Here is a 13,971-nt window from a genome sequence, read left to right on the forward strand (position 1 = left end):
TCAAAAAAAAAAAAAAAGAAACCAGAAAGAAAGGTAAAGCTGTCGTATGTATATATCCCAGAAATATATGTACATATTATACGAAAAGAAAAGGAAAAAGAAATCATTCTCAAACCTTCCTGTAGATTCAAAGAGAAAAGAATAGTTAGGCGGATCCTGCAGCTAAGCTAAGCCTGATTTGATAGCTCACAAAAAATGGTAATTTATCGTACAAACTATCATCTCGAAGTAGAAGGAAAAAGAATAGGTCCCAAATAACGATGTCGGCAACTCTTGCTACAGTGTTGAGTACTACGAGATGCGGGACAGCAAGATGAGACCATGCCATCGAACAGCCGCGAATAACCCCATCTCGCTTGTTTGTTTCTTAAACGATGGTTATAAAATGATGGACCCCACGGGGTAACTTGATGTGTTTTCCTGTCCATATCTACCACAACTCTTTCTTTTAAACAAGATTATGAACTCGTAGATTGAACTAGCCAAACTCTCATACTAAAAATTTATAATTTTTATTACACGTAGATAAAACTCAACCAGCAGACTAGACTAGGGGTCGTCCAATAACACCTACTACTACTACTACTAATTAAAGACAAAAGAGGTCATCAAATAGACCCTCTGCAACCGAAGCTGCAGGAATTTCCTGCATGCAGGTACTTTGTAGCCTGTGACAGGCTGAAAGAAAATTTCCTGCACTCAAGGGCTCCGTCGCTTTGTCTTTGATATTGCACCCCACTAGAGCATAGTGCTGATACAAAAAGATCCCCGGCATACTCGAGATTTTAATTCCATGTAAAAGACTACCACAGGGACCACCTTAGATGTACTAGAGCCTAACGCACGTTCAGAAATCAGAACCATGTATGCTAGTTCACCTAAGAGCACAATCAAATGCATCCGGCTGTAAGATAGAGACACTTTTGCCACCCTCCCTTTTACCAGTTAGATAAAAGCGTGCTTTAATAGGACAGCGGAAAGGAGACAAATACCAAGTTGTGGACAAAGATGCAATTGCCAAAGGGCAAAGCGCGCAGTAGAGGAGTAAAAAAAAGGAAAGGTAAAGCAAGGCCACAGGCATGGCCCAGCGCATTGCTGGGATGGGAAGAATATATAGTGTAGTGAGGGTAGGTGCAGGTCACATACTCACATGCAATTATTAGAACTCTCCTTCGTAAGTAGGGGTGGTTCTAGTTGTTGGAAAGCATTCATGGTAGAGACCCCACTTGGGTTTCACACTTTACCAAGTATTTCTGGGCTTCCTATTTACTGTTGAAAACGATAAAGGAATTCTTTTAACGTCTTAGTACAAGGTTTCTGAATTCTGATAGGTGATGCATAAAAGAATAGGTGGATGGTTTATAGTGGAAAGGGTAAATCTACAAATTAGACTACTTACCAGTTACCAGATGAGGTGAGATAGGAGGAGAGGTAGTTAGTTCTGCCTTGTGATTCGTGCTGTATAACCGCCTACTGCTTCTTGTCCAACATCCTGTTTGACCCTGTCCCTGTATATAAATTTCTCAGGCAAGCAAACAAATGGTAGATATTTACTTGTATATGAAGAAGACAAACAGTGTATACAGAAAGCCCACTCACATGTATGAAGAATCCGATGCGCAGGAGGCATGAAATCGTTCTTAGAAAATGAATTAGTATCTAACGCAAGAAATATCATGAAAGAAAAGAGCTTCTTTTCTTGTGTGTACTTTGGGAAAAAGCAGGGTCAAAGATATCAAAGTGATGACCGAAACTGTCCAGATAGACCCACATGTCACACTTTTGGAGAACTATGCTACTCCTAAACCAAATTAACAATGAGGTCTGTCCAATAAATCTTATACCCCACTCCATTCAATCTATACAAAGGAGCCTGTTAAGGCGTGCTCACATTCAAAACCCTGCCAATAATGATACTCACTTTCTATTTTTCACATATTTAAGCTATTCCACATGCTGACACTTCAGCGAGCTTACATTTGGAATGAGACGTCAAGGATAGGTTATCTTTGGGTAGCATAAACTATAACGTTTGCTTTCTCTGAATGCGACTTGTGAACCTTTCTTTCCCAGGACCACGTTATTCTAGATATATATGGTTTGTCTTCATGCTTGTAAGGAAGAGAGCCACCATTATAGTCCAACTCAGTCATCTTGTGATTCTGCAAGTTAGACATAAAAACGACACGGTTATTCTTCTTGTCACAATATATGACTGTCACTTTAATCTTAGCAACCTTCATATATGCTTCTACTGGGGTCAAAAACCTTCTAGATGCGTTGAAGAAGAATATGATACTCAGCGATGGCAGCTTCCCGTTTGAGGGATGATGCACAAGAAGAAAGGAAAAAGTAAAATTTGATTATGGATATTGAGGGGGGAACAAGAAGGACCAATCTATTCAACTATCTAACTGAACAAATTCTGCATACATGAAGTTCATCAAATTGATCAAAAATCCTCTCGACGATCATGTACTGATAGAAAGAATGCACCTTGGCCCACATTAATTCCATATTGTGTCTTCAGGACATTGTGCAACTTTCATCAGGTTTTACCTCTATTGTCTGGTGAGCTACCGACTGTTTCATATTAAATCAAGCATGGGGATGACAAAGCAAATATTAAACTTAACAGTATTAGAGACTCCTAATCGATCTCCAACAAAATAACAGATAAAAATTTCCCCCCTTCCTCCGACCACCAATTTCTAGGGTGAAAAAGCTTAACACGCATTGCAAAAGAAGAAGCCCGTCATAAACAGAAAATGTTTATAGTAATAAAAATACTTCTATAGTAGTAGCAAACTGATTAATAAATATGTTAGCCCTTGCAACCTGATAGCCTGTCATACAAGCTGATCAAGAAATCTAGGCAAATGTAAGTTAACACTCTCAGAATGCATAAAGCTTTCACGGAAGAATAGCAATATTATGATAATGCAGAGTATAATTGGATCATAAGAAATCACAATTCTGACTTGCTTTAAGATTCGTAACTGAATCTTTTTTTAAAAATGAATAGGATAACAATGAAAGCAGTTGGCATGTTTTCCCCGCTGCTACTAGGTTCACCATATGTGCTAATCCCAAACCAGCTAAAAGTAAGCTGGTGTAATTAGAAGGAAGGGAAAGCTCTTCTCATCAGAATTCTCAACCAGACGGGGCCTCCCAACATGGAGCAGCTTATTAAGATGTATCTAGAGATATGACAAATGTAGGAAGGAATACACATTGGTTCTCCTTATAGGCATTCAATAATAGTTTCAAGCTGAGGAGTATTACAGATGGTAACTAGAAGCTAGGTTTGCAAAACCACAATTGTTTGGTATCACCAGAAGAAGAATAGAAGTCCTATATCAGCATGATTATTGGAGGCTACAAAGAATTTGCCTTGCAGTCCTACCTTTCAGCACTTGCTTCAAGATTAAAAGATATGAAGTTTCAGATTCATGAAGGGTTATGCCATTTACTAAAAACTTCAGATGAACTTTTATAATTGGGAGTTCCAATGAGATCTCAAGAGATGGCTAGCATGTAGACAAGTCTTGCAAAAAATTGTTTCTCATGACATGGCTGCTATATTTTTTTTTTCCATAAGGCATTTCTCACAATCCAGTCACAACTATCTGCCTCTACGTGAAGGAGCTGGGTCCTTAATTCTAGGGGATTTATTAAGTTTGTTGTTTACTTAGTCATGCATCTCAGTTTGTTCAAATAAATCCCTGATATCCAGGAAGTAGTTCGCAACTGTTTTTTTAATTCAAATGCATATATCGTGTGCTGTTGTTTAGGCTAAATATTAGGAATTGTATGGCTATTTAATGCCAAACTAATTTTAATAATAAACAATTTTCATTCTGAGATTCTACACTACGTTCATCCTACTCTGTTTCAGTGAGATTGGAATATGAGGTGGACAAATTCATTTTGGTTTACTGTTAAGATAAGTTATGGTCATAATCAAGTTCCAACATATTATTCATTTTGACTTGAGTTTCACTCTGCCAAACTAATAAATTGACAACTTCGAAGTGATTCCAATGAGCAGTTTGAACAATTACAAACTATTTAACCAACTCATCAAAGAGTAGGAACTTACAAGCTAAGGCCCATTTTCATCATGTCCGACAATCAGAAGAGGCGACCAAAAATGCCGCAGCCATAGAACAAAGCAGTTATATCATATAAGAAGGTTATCATCTTACTATCTAGTTACAGAATATGACTGCAAAAGAAAATTTTCACTGAAGCAATCGAACTGCATTAAATGTGTTTCTGTAACTCAAGATTAGTGCTTCAATTTTTCTTGATCACTATAAAGGAGAAAAGTCTATGATAACCATCTAATCCAAAAGCTTAAGCTATTATAATGTGGCTTCGTAATATATAGATCAAACATTAACACCCTTTCATGCACCGTCCCTCTAAAAAGGGAGTTTTAAATAAAGATGACGGAACTACCAGTCTTAAACAATAAACTCTAATTTCTAGGATAAACACCCATGAGAACGAAAACTTATAATAAATGGAAAAAAAATAATGAAAAATACTAGCCAAAGAATAAGCACTGTCTGCATCCCTATCGAGTTCAACCACTAAAAGAATCCGAAAGGAAATCAAACCAGAATCATGAAAAGATGGGCCTTTCTTCAGTCATTTTAACGAAATTCGAGATCCACCTTTATCATTCTTACATCAGGAGAGGAAGTGTTGTGAGACACGAGATGCAATCCGTCCTTCCAAAACCCTAGGGGCACGCACGACGAGACCACGAGAGAGAGTGAGAAGACCGGTCAGTACGAAGTATCGGAGACGTCACTGGTTGCAAAGTGGAAGTAATGTATGGGCTGGATTGATGGCATCTAAGGCCCAACTAATAGTTGATGGGCTGGAGTCTACTTTTAAATAAGGCATTTAATTTAATTTATAATCAACTCTCCCTCCGCAATTAGGACCACAGTACCTAGCAAAAATATTAGTCCACTTTTGAGACAGTTCAAGAATCAAGCTACAAATCTAGAGATTTTGCACAAAATAATTCTAGTAGAGTTGTTTAATATATGATCAAAGAGGTTATAAAATTGATTTTAACTCTAAATAATTTTTATAGAGAAAATTATTTGGTGATCGGTAACGGCTTAAGCTCAATAACTTAGCTCGATTATAACTCACTGATATGGGCTTAAAAGAGCAGTTCTGTAGTACAATAACTTGAAGCATATTATATAATAAATAAATAAATTCAACGAAATCTCCCGTGTGTGCAGTGGGTTGTCCGTCCATTATAAATTACAATTCATTTTGGTGACTTGGAATGTATTGCATGTACATAATGTCTTAAGTTATTTATGAATGTCTTGGTGAGGTAAATGTTTGCAGCATTAGCTGTTCCCCACGTACTATGTAGTTACGGTAATGAATGATGGATTTAAGTGTCTTATTTGTTGGGTATTAATGCAACAATGTACTAGCTTTGGCTCCACTCGATCCTCTATCAATTGGCATCAACGTCAACCTTTGGGTTCTTAAAATTAAGAATCACTGCACTAAATATCAAAACGCTTTCAAAAGCTAAGATGCCAAGATATCAACTCACGTGGAGCCCACTAAGTAAATATAGGCGCTAGGTTCGGCCCCACCTTTAGCAGCCTCTTTGCTATTGGATATGCCTCTTTTTTTTTTGACCTTTTCTTTTCTATCGTAATTGCTAACACGCATCCTAAGTTTAAACCGGTAATCCTGGAATTTCTCCGGCTAATCCGGCCTTAATCAAACTGCCACCAAGGTTAATTTACCATATCACACTCAATGACAGACTCAGAGTCCTGGTGCTCCGTCTAATTATGCTTAAAATTTGAATATTACGATTAGGACTATATCAACGCCGAGATCACGGAGGCCGCACACGCGTCACCTAGGCTGGGAATGATTAAAATGCCCACCGTCAACTGCGCAATTTGGGGATATGTTGGTAATTTCGATCCGCTTTGAAAATGTCGATATCTTTCGTAAAGCCGTGTTGAAACGGTTGCTACGTAGAGGAGCCCACCATGCGCGCCAATTAAATACAACCACGTTTATGGAATAAAATCTTTTTCGGGAAAATAGACTACAAGTGGTTTCACCTGGTCAGTTACGTGTGAGACTATACAAGCAAGTAATCTATTTATAAGCTTCACCAACCGCGGTGCAATTACCACATTTGTCAGTTCCGGTAAGCTTACAGAACCTTCTTGTCTTCAAGCTAAGAGCCTAAGACTCTATTGTCTTTAATTTGCTTGTAGTCAATAATAAGGTCCTGAATATCTACTGTGACTTAGACTTGAGCAGTTGCAAATTGATAAATTTTCCTCAGTCTATCCTTCAGGTATCCACTAGAGGAAGACTTAATATGCATATGGAGTATTACATCTTATTGAAAGACTAATTAGTTATTCACATCCACGTTTAGCTACAATGTTACAACTAAAACTTTCTGTAAAGAGACATTATTCTTACCGTTGATGACCTCACAATCAAAAGCGGCTGCAACCTGGGTTACTGGTAATCGAAGGAATGCTGAGACGATTCGCTTATACAACCTTCTAAAATGAAGAAGAATCACACTATAGATTAATCTCGTGTCCGCGTTCACACTTGAAAGGAGCGACACATCAGTCTCCGCTTCTCCGGCATAGGAAGCTAAAACTGCTCTTTTTCTTCCCCATTTGCTTTCGCGATCTCGTCTTTTGCGTCGGAGCTTACTCTCTTGGCTCCGTCGGTGGGTTCTTAGCACCAAATTAGGGTTAGGGCTCGTGAAGTCTTTCGCGAGACTGCTTTGGCTGGTGAAATAGTAGCAAATTTTTGTGTGTACTGGTATTATTTGTAGACTTATCTTCTGTTATTCTTCTGCCTCTTTCTTTGCGGTTCAATTCTTGCGTCCCTTTCATGGAATTTTCCGTGGCTTTTTCTCTAATTCAGCTGTTTGTTTGTTTGTTTGTAAGTTTCTGTTGTTTTAACTCATATGGTTTGGTTCAAGTTTTGATCTTGGAGTCTGTTCTCGTTGATTTCATCGCGTCCTGGATTGAGAAGAGAGGGTCTAATAGTTTTCAATTTCTTTTCGATTATTCTCACTTTCTTCTGAGTGGTCCGGGTTTGATTGCAGTGTGTCAGTATGTCACTTTCTTGTATATGATCTTGGGGATCAATACTGATTTGTATATTATGATTAGATTGTCGATGTTACTCGACAGTTTGTATATTGGACCTAAAACTAGTACTTCATACTATAAGTGTTTATAATAAGATCGTGCGAGTTAGTATACTTCTAGATTGGTTAGGTTTTAAGGGGTTGTGGATATTGTAGAAACAAGCAAGAAAAATCATGTTTTTAATGTCTATTTATTGAACAATATGTTTTTCAAATCCTGAAACTTTATTTAAATAACATATGTGAGCCTCTGAATCATAGGGTCAGCAACTGGACCAACCTGTAATAGAATGAATGTTCTTTGTGTTGGCTATAACTTACAGCATGAGTGCAAAGAACAAAATCTGGAGTCTAATGCAGATCTTGATGAGGCAATGAGGAAGAAGGTGAAGGAATTTCAAAATTGCTAAAGTGAATTGCACTTGTTGCCATGCTGCTGGCCATAGGAAGGGAAAGAAAATTGGAAGGCAGGTCAGTGGTGGAGAGGAGTTTGACGGTAGGTGATAGAGGAGAACAGAGTGAAATTAGGAAAGAAGTGGGCATGCTCAAGTGCTGCCACCTACATGTCTAAGAGCTAGAGATCTTCCATTCCACTTCTCATTCAAATTACTCCTCTTAACTGATCATCAAGCATTTTGGTATGCTCATTTGCATGTAAGAATCTGGTGGAAACTTCGGAATATAGAAAGATGACAAAATATCTATATATGATACTCGACTGCTAAACTAGTTGCAGACATTCTCTAGCAGGCTAGTGAGATGAATCTTGCTTTATTGAATCTTTGTTAAAGTTTAGCTCTATCTAGTGTTTTTGGCTTTACAGAGGAGATCACATATGCCAGATGCTTTTGTCCATTCCAGAATGTTGTTTGCATTCTCTATCATATAATGTTGCAAGTTCCAGAGGCTAGTTTAAGGTAGTAGAAAAAATTCCTTCCTGCTAGGACTGGTAGTAGAGGCAAATTTTATCACTTCACTGATCCTAATTGAGTTTTATCATCACTTGTGGGTTATATAAGGAGCATTAAAGAAAATTTAGGTTCTTGTATAGTTGCTTATGGCCAAATACATGTTTTAATCCAGTCATGGTGTATGCTGCTAGTAAGCATTGGTTGCTTGGAAAATGGATCATACAATAATTCTCATGTTCTAAGCTAATCATGTTTTTTCTCCTTTGATGATTAAGTTAGCATCTTATAGAGTAGTACTTTTAATCATGCAGCATTAAATAGCTAACACTTATTCCTTGTCATGCTAGATAGGGGTCAAGAAATTGGGTTCAGAAGACATCTACACTTGAGCTCAGTTTACCAAAGCCAAGGGTTCTCTATTTACTGAGCACTGGACAGTTCAGATTTTGTTAGGACATACCATATATCATCTGTTGACTGTTCTGTTTCATATGAAACTTGATCATAGAATTGTTGACATAGTATCAGTTGTGGGGAATATGACCTTAGTTACCTAAAGATTTCATTTCATCAAATTGCCAGCATAAGTTTTCTCAACTTCTCACAACGTATCAGCGAAGTAAAATCACCAAGAAATTTGAATGGATGATTTTATTGATACCTTCCTTCCAACACCAACATGGCCTGCTAATGCACCTAACACATTATCTTTGACTGGGAATGCTGCATCTGGAAGTGATAATTTGCTTGCTAATTCAGTTGAAGCATGTGAGAGGGATGGAAGGAACCGTCCCAGATACATGCAATCTTCAAATCACATTGTAGGGAATGCATCTATTGACCATTTGAAATTTCACGAGCCCAATGATACATCGTCAATATTCATCAACGAAAATTTAGAGTATGGCATTGACAAGGGCCTACGTCCTGGCTGTACCATATCTCAGCATAAGCTACATAAACAACTGTTGCAACCACAACTGCAAGATATTGGGACTTCTGAAGGTTGTTACGCATTACCAGGGGCGATAGAATGTGACTCAGCATCTGGATCATTTAGCTCAGAATTCAGTTCATCATGTCCTATTGCATTGCCTCATAGTGCACTTGCAGTTTCTAATTTTATTGAGAGCAACGGCAGCCAATTATCTGTTTTTCCACAATCTATTGCTGATACAAACTCTATTTCATCAGCTTCAGCTATTTGGCCTTCATCATATCCAACCGGTCCAGCAATGGGACAAAGAAAATCACAAGCTTTTGGGTTTCAAGGGGTAGAAAGTGATGATGTTTTGAGGAAAACATGCACTGAAAATAGTAAATTCTCAGAGAACTATTTGGCTTCACCATCTCTAGATGTGAGTACTTAAACTGGGATTTTATAGTCTCTTCTAATGAGGTCATCTGAGTCCCAATATTTGGTCCAAATGATATTGCAGAATCACAAGTTCCACAACAACCATGTGCCTTCTTTAACTGCCGGACAACTGATAAAAGTGATGAAGCAAACTAGTCAACTAGTTCCACATTTATTAACATTTATTTATTTTTTTGGAAATTTTTTTCTTTTATTTAGAATTTATTAGTTTATTTTTGTGTGATGTTGCAGGAACCAAATGGCCTTCACAACATTTATCTGTCTTCTTTTGCTTCTGGGCCACAAATGACATTTACAAAACCAAATGGAGTACAGACCCCTCAGCAGGTTTTCACCATTAAATGTTGGTTTAATATGTTTGATCATAGTTTCACTTTTTCGCATGATGAGAGGGATATTTTATTTTCCCCTATTTTGTTGTCACAGTCTATTGACGGAAATCCTAGCAAGCATCACATGGATAATTCATTTGGTACTCAGTCGCAATTAGGTCCAATGAACGGAAATGGTTGTAATGGAGCTATCAAGCCTCGTGTCAGAGCACGCCGTGGTCAGGCTACCGATCCTCATAGTATTGCAGAGCGGGTGAGTTCATGATTTTGGATCACGTGTTATATAAGCTCATCAGATTGGAGTTGTTTTTGGTTGTAGAGGTTTTTTTTTTCCTTTTTCAGAAAACTTCCATATGCTGTTATAAGAAGTGTCTCATACTTGACAGTTACTTGTTCATGCAGCTTCGAAGAGAAAAAATTGCAGAAAGAATGAAGAATCTCCAGGAACTTGTCCCAAACTCCAACAAGGTACTAACTTTTTGTCTCTGCAGATCATGTCCCCATTGGTTGCTTGCAATCCTACTTTTCTCTGTTGTTAGTTCAGTATGCGATGGGGACCATGAGTAGTCAATTCCGAAGACTGGTCATCCTGCATGATGCTTACAAAAAATTTGTAGGATTTAGTGCAAATTGAGCAAATGATGTTGGAACACGAATTTTCATCTGTTGTACTATGTTTTATCTGTGAGGTCATGTTATTGAGGCCTGATCTCCATAGTAGATGTAATAAGATATTAATGGCCAAATTGTAGCTTAGACTAGGTTATATAGGTCGCAAATTACCTGTAAATCGGATGACCTCAGATAGGATTGAGGGTCAATCCATAGCTAACATGATAAATGCATATCTCATCCGACCAGATGCTAACCTAACATATCCAAAAATGCCAATCCAAACTCAAACTCATTGTATACCTATGATGGTCCCATAGCAAACCAACCGAACCAAACTAGCTACAGTTACAGCTTACGACTAATGTTAAAACTTGTTGGGAAGGTGGATCTCGTCTGTGATAGGATCGTTTTGGGTTTTCAGCTATAATAAAATGAGACTCAGTAACCTAATATTGCAACATTATTTCGTGTTTCTTTCAATAACTATGGTTTTTCTTGTTCTCTATCTATCAATGATTTATGCTGAATCTTCAATCTTCAACTATTGAGCAGGCAGATAAAGCATCAATGCTTGATGAAATTATTGACTATGTGAAATTCCTTCAGCTGCAAGTCAAGGTTTGAATGAGGACATTGTTTCTGGATCATCAGAAGATTCTACTCAAGTACTGACACTTAATGTTATGTCTTAAATGAAGGTCTTAAGCATGAGCCGATTGGGTGCAGCTGGAGCAGTTGTTCCCCTTCTTACAGATTCGCAGTCTGAGGTGTCATCTCAATTTATTCCCAATTTCTACAGTTGAGATCTTTCTTCTTTCGTCTTTGGAAATGATCATTTTGTGACAATTTAATACTTTGGATTGTCTTGGTCATATTAGCAAGCTATCTCTTGTGAAAATTTTCTGTTATAAGATGGGTTGAGCAGCTTGAGCTGTTCAAATCTGCAAAGAACAGTTGTTGTGTCGAGTGGCTTCTGAGACAGTGATATATGGATAGCCAAGGGTGGCATGTACTTTTGCATATCAATGATTCAGAAGGGCATGATTATTGAGTTCAATTGCTCTTATTCCTGGATGCACGTTAGACTCCTGTCGTATTGTATTGGTTGTGTTGGTCACTATTAAATGCAGAACATGCACAAAATGAACACAGTTATTGACTACTACTACCCCTATCATCTTAAATATGAAAGGCAGATCCATTTGAGGACGACAATAAGCTCCCATTTTTGTCATCTGTTGTCTTTCTCAGGGATCCCCAGGAAGCATGAATGTATACACAATCAGTGAAAAAATATAACTAAAATTGGAGAATTGATTCTCAATGCACTAGATTGCAATTTGCTCTAATCCTTTTGAGCAGTTGCCTTGGTTCTCCTTTTTACTAATATGAGCTCTTCATAACATTTGTTCTTTCCTTCAGATTGATGTGGTGTTTTTCGGTTATCTATGTATGCAGGGTTCTGGCAGTCTGCTTCTATCATCTTCATCAGTTGGACAAGGGCTAGATCTATCTGAGTCTCAGGATAGCTTGGCATTTGAGCAAGAAGTTGTGAAGCTGATGGAATCAAACGTCACCACTGCGATGCAGTACCTTCAGAATAAAGGTCTCTGCCTCATGCCAGTTGCTCTTGCTGCTGCAATATCCAATCAGAAAGGCTCCTCTTCCTCGGCTATCCCCCCTGAAGGAAGCAAACCAGGCTTGGACCATGATGCAATCTCTAACTGCAGCTGGGCTCGCATTGAGTCTAGTGCTGCAGAAGATGGAGCCAGTGGCTGCAGTGGAGCTGTCGTTGGAAAAGAAAGCTCTGAAATCTATTAACAAAACCTAACTGAAACCAAAAGCATTGGAAAGCCAACTGACTTGCTCTCTTTCCTCTTAATATAGTAGATTGTTTGCTTTTAAGAAACTTTGTTTTTGTAGGCAGTCTGTTTTAATTTCACTTAGGATGCTGATATGGAGCCTTCTACATGTAGATACTAATAATTGGCTGAAGCTTGTGCTGATAGACGTGTACTGAGACATGCTATGTATCTAAGTATTTTTATAATGGTATTGTTCAATTATTTTGTTTGTCCAACTTGTTTCGAGTTGATATGAGTGTGCAATGCCTTCTCAGAAAGCCGTAGACAATAATTTCTCGTCTACATTTGGAGGTCTAGTATACTTAACTGCTAAAAGATTCAGATGAATATTGCACTTTGAGATGGAAGAAGAGTCAAAATATGTGTTAACCCCTTCTTCTTTCGTACAGAAAATGACAGGCAAAGCAGAATTAATAACTTCCTTTGGTTCCAAAATTCTTTCTATCTATAACAAGAAAATCCAGTTGCCAGTATCAACGTTGATTAACACAGCAAGCATGAGTTATACTCCACTTTAATCCGCATCCATAGCAAAACTCGAAGCCACACCTGTAGCAAAAGTCAAACCAATCTGTCAAAATATATATATATATATATATATATATATATCAAGACTCAAATTTAATTGCAAGCCTCTCTTTTATATACCTGCATGTGATGTGCATGCACCCTTCTGTCTTCTCCACAAAGAACTTGCACCTGGGGCACCTCTTCCACGCCTTACTCTTTGCAACCTCCATAAGCATGAGATCCTCCCTTCCCTTCTCGTCATTCCCCAACCCTCTAAACTCGTTGCAGCTCAATCCTGAATGCCATGGAACATTACACCGAGCACAAAACAATCTCCTGCAACTTGGGCACTCCGACTGCGTTACCGCCTCCTCTCTGGTATTCACCATCATCGCCGAGCAGTCCTTAAAGGGGCAATAATACTTATGCGACGCAAGAACCATAGACTCACACGATGCATCTACCCACCTCTCAAACACCTCTTTAGGTACTATCTCTCGACATAATTCTGGCTCTAACACGCCTTTACATCCGATTTCTGGGCATCTAACCGTCGGTATGTTGCCGTTGATCATCGCAGCGATGTACCGGCCTAAGCAATTGCGGCAAAAGGCATGCGAGCAGTTGCTGCTGTGAAACATTTCTGATATCACCGCAGTTTCCATGCAGATCTTGCAGAAGGTTCGAGCTGATGAAGAGCACACCCCCGTGAGGCGAACCTTTTGAACAAGTGGCGGCCGCGGTGGTGGGAGTGCTTGTGAGCAAAAGCGAGAGGCGACGGTGGCGGACATGAGCACTTCTTGGAGCTGGAGTTCTTCGGCGTACTTCTCGTCGGATATGGGGAAAAGCTCCTCGTCTCCGTTGGAAAGTGCTGAGAAGTAGAAGTCATCTACTTGTTGTGCGTAGAGTGACCCTTCCATTACTTGCCTTCTTAGGCGTTGAGCTGGTGTGTATTAATAGATGAATATAAGGAATTTGAGTGGTCGTTATGGTAGATAGAGACTTGCTTTGATCATTCCCGATGTGTTTGATTAATGTCTCGCGTGCTGAGATCGATGGTAACGAGGAGCCGGAGAGCAAAAGTATCGATTTGCACGCATGCAAATTTTCGATGAACATTTAAGAATATACTTGAGAAGAAGAAGAAAATTTTAGCATATTTGTTTCT

At 38.7% G+C, this 13,971-nt stretch overlaps 2 protein-coding genes across 8 annotated transcripts; one reads left to right on the plus strand and one right to left on the minus strand.

The window, feature by feature from the left end:
- The first annotated feature begins 6,504 nt into the window (after positions 1-6,504).
- On the plus strand, positions 6,505-12,508 carry LOC140777817 (bHLH transcription factor RHL1-like). Of its 6 annotated transcripts, none has more exons than XM_073122195.1 (9): positions 6,505-6,858; positions 8,451-9,461; positions 9,543-9,599; positions 9,713-9,808; positions 9,908-10,066; positions 10,216-10,281; positions 10,981-11,046; positions 11,127-11,195; positions 11,887-12,508. In XM_073122195.1, exons 2-9 carry the CDS (start codon positions 8,745-8,747, stop codon positions 12,247-12,249), a joined length of 1,593 nt encoding a protein of 530 aa, XP_072978296.1. In that variant the 5' UTR covers positions 6,505-6,858; positions 8,451-8,744; the 3' UTR covers positions 12,250-12,508. The 6 variants fall into 6 exon arrangements, with proteins under 6 accessions (XP_072978296.1, XP_072978297.1, XP_072978298.1 ...); XM_073122196.1 differs by having other exon boundaries at positions 8,455-9,461; XM_073122197.1 differs by having other exon boundaries at positions 6,505-6,763.
- A 114-nt stretch (positions 12,509-12,622) lies between these two features.
- On the minus strand, positions 12,623-13,870 carry LOC140777645 (E3 ubiquitin-protein ligase RSL1-like). Of its 2 annotated transcripts, none has more exons than XM_073121895.1 (2): positions 12,942-13,870; positions 12,623-12,842 (listed from the first exon to the last, which is right to left on the minus strand). In XM_073121895.1, exons 1-2 carry the CDS (start codon positions 13,721-13,723, stop codon positions 12,767-12,769), a joined length of 858 nt encoding a protein of 285 aa, XP_072977996.1. In that variant the 5' UTR covers positions 13,724-13,870; the 3' UTR covers positions 12,623-12,766. The 2 variants fall into 2 exon arrangements, with proteins under 2 accessions (XP_072977996.1, XP_072977997.1); XM_073121896.1 differs by having other exon boundaries at positions 12,623-12,864.
- Positions 13,871-13,971: the final 101 nt, after the last annotated feature.

This window comes from Typha angustifolia, chromosome 15, assembly GCF_048772165.1.
Source record: "Typha angustifolia cultivar Huaian chromosome 15, ASM4877216v1, whole genome shotgun sequence".
NCBI lineage: Eukaryota > Viridiplantae > Streptophyta > Magnoliopsida > Poales > Typhaceae > Typha > Typha angustifolia.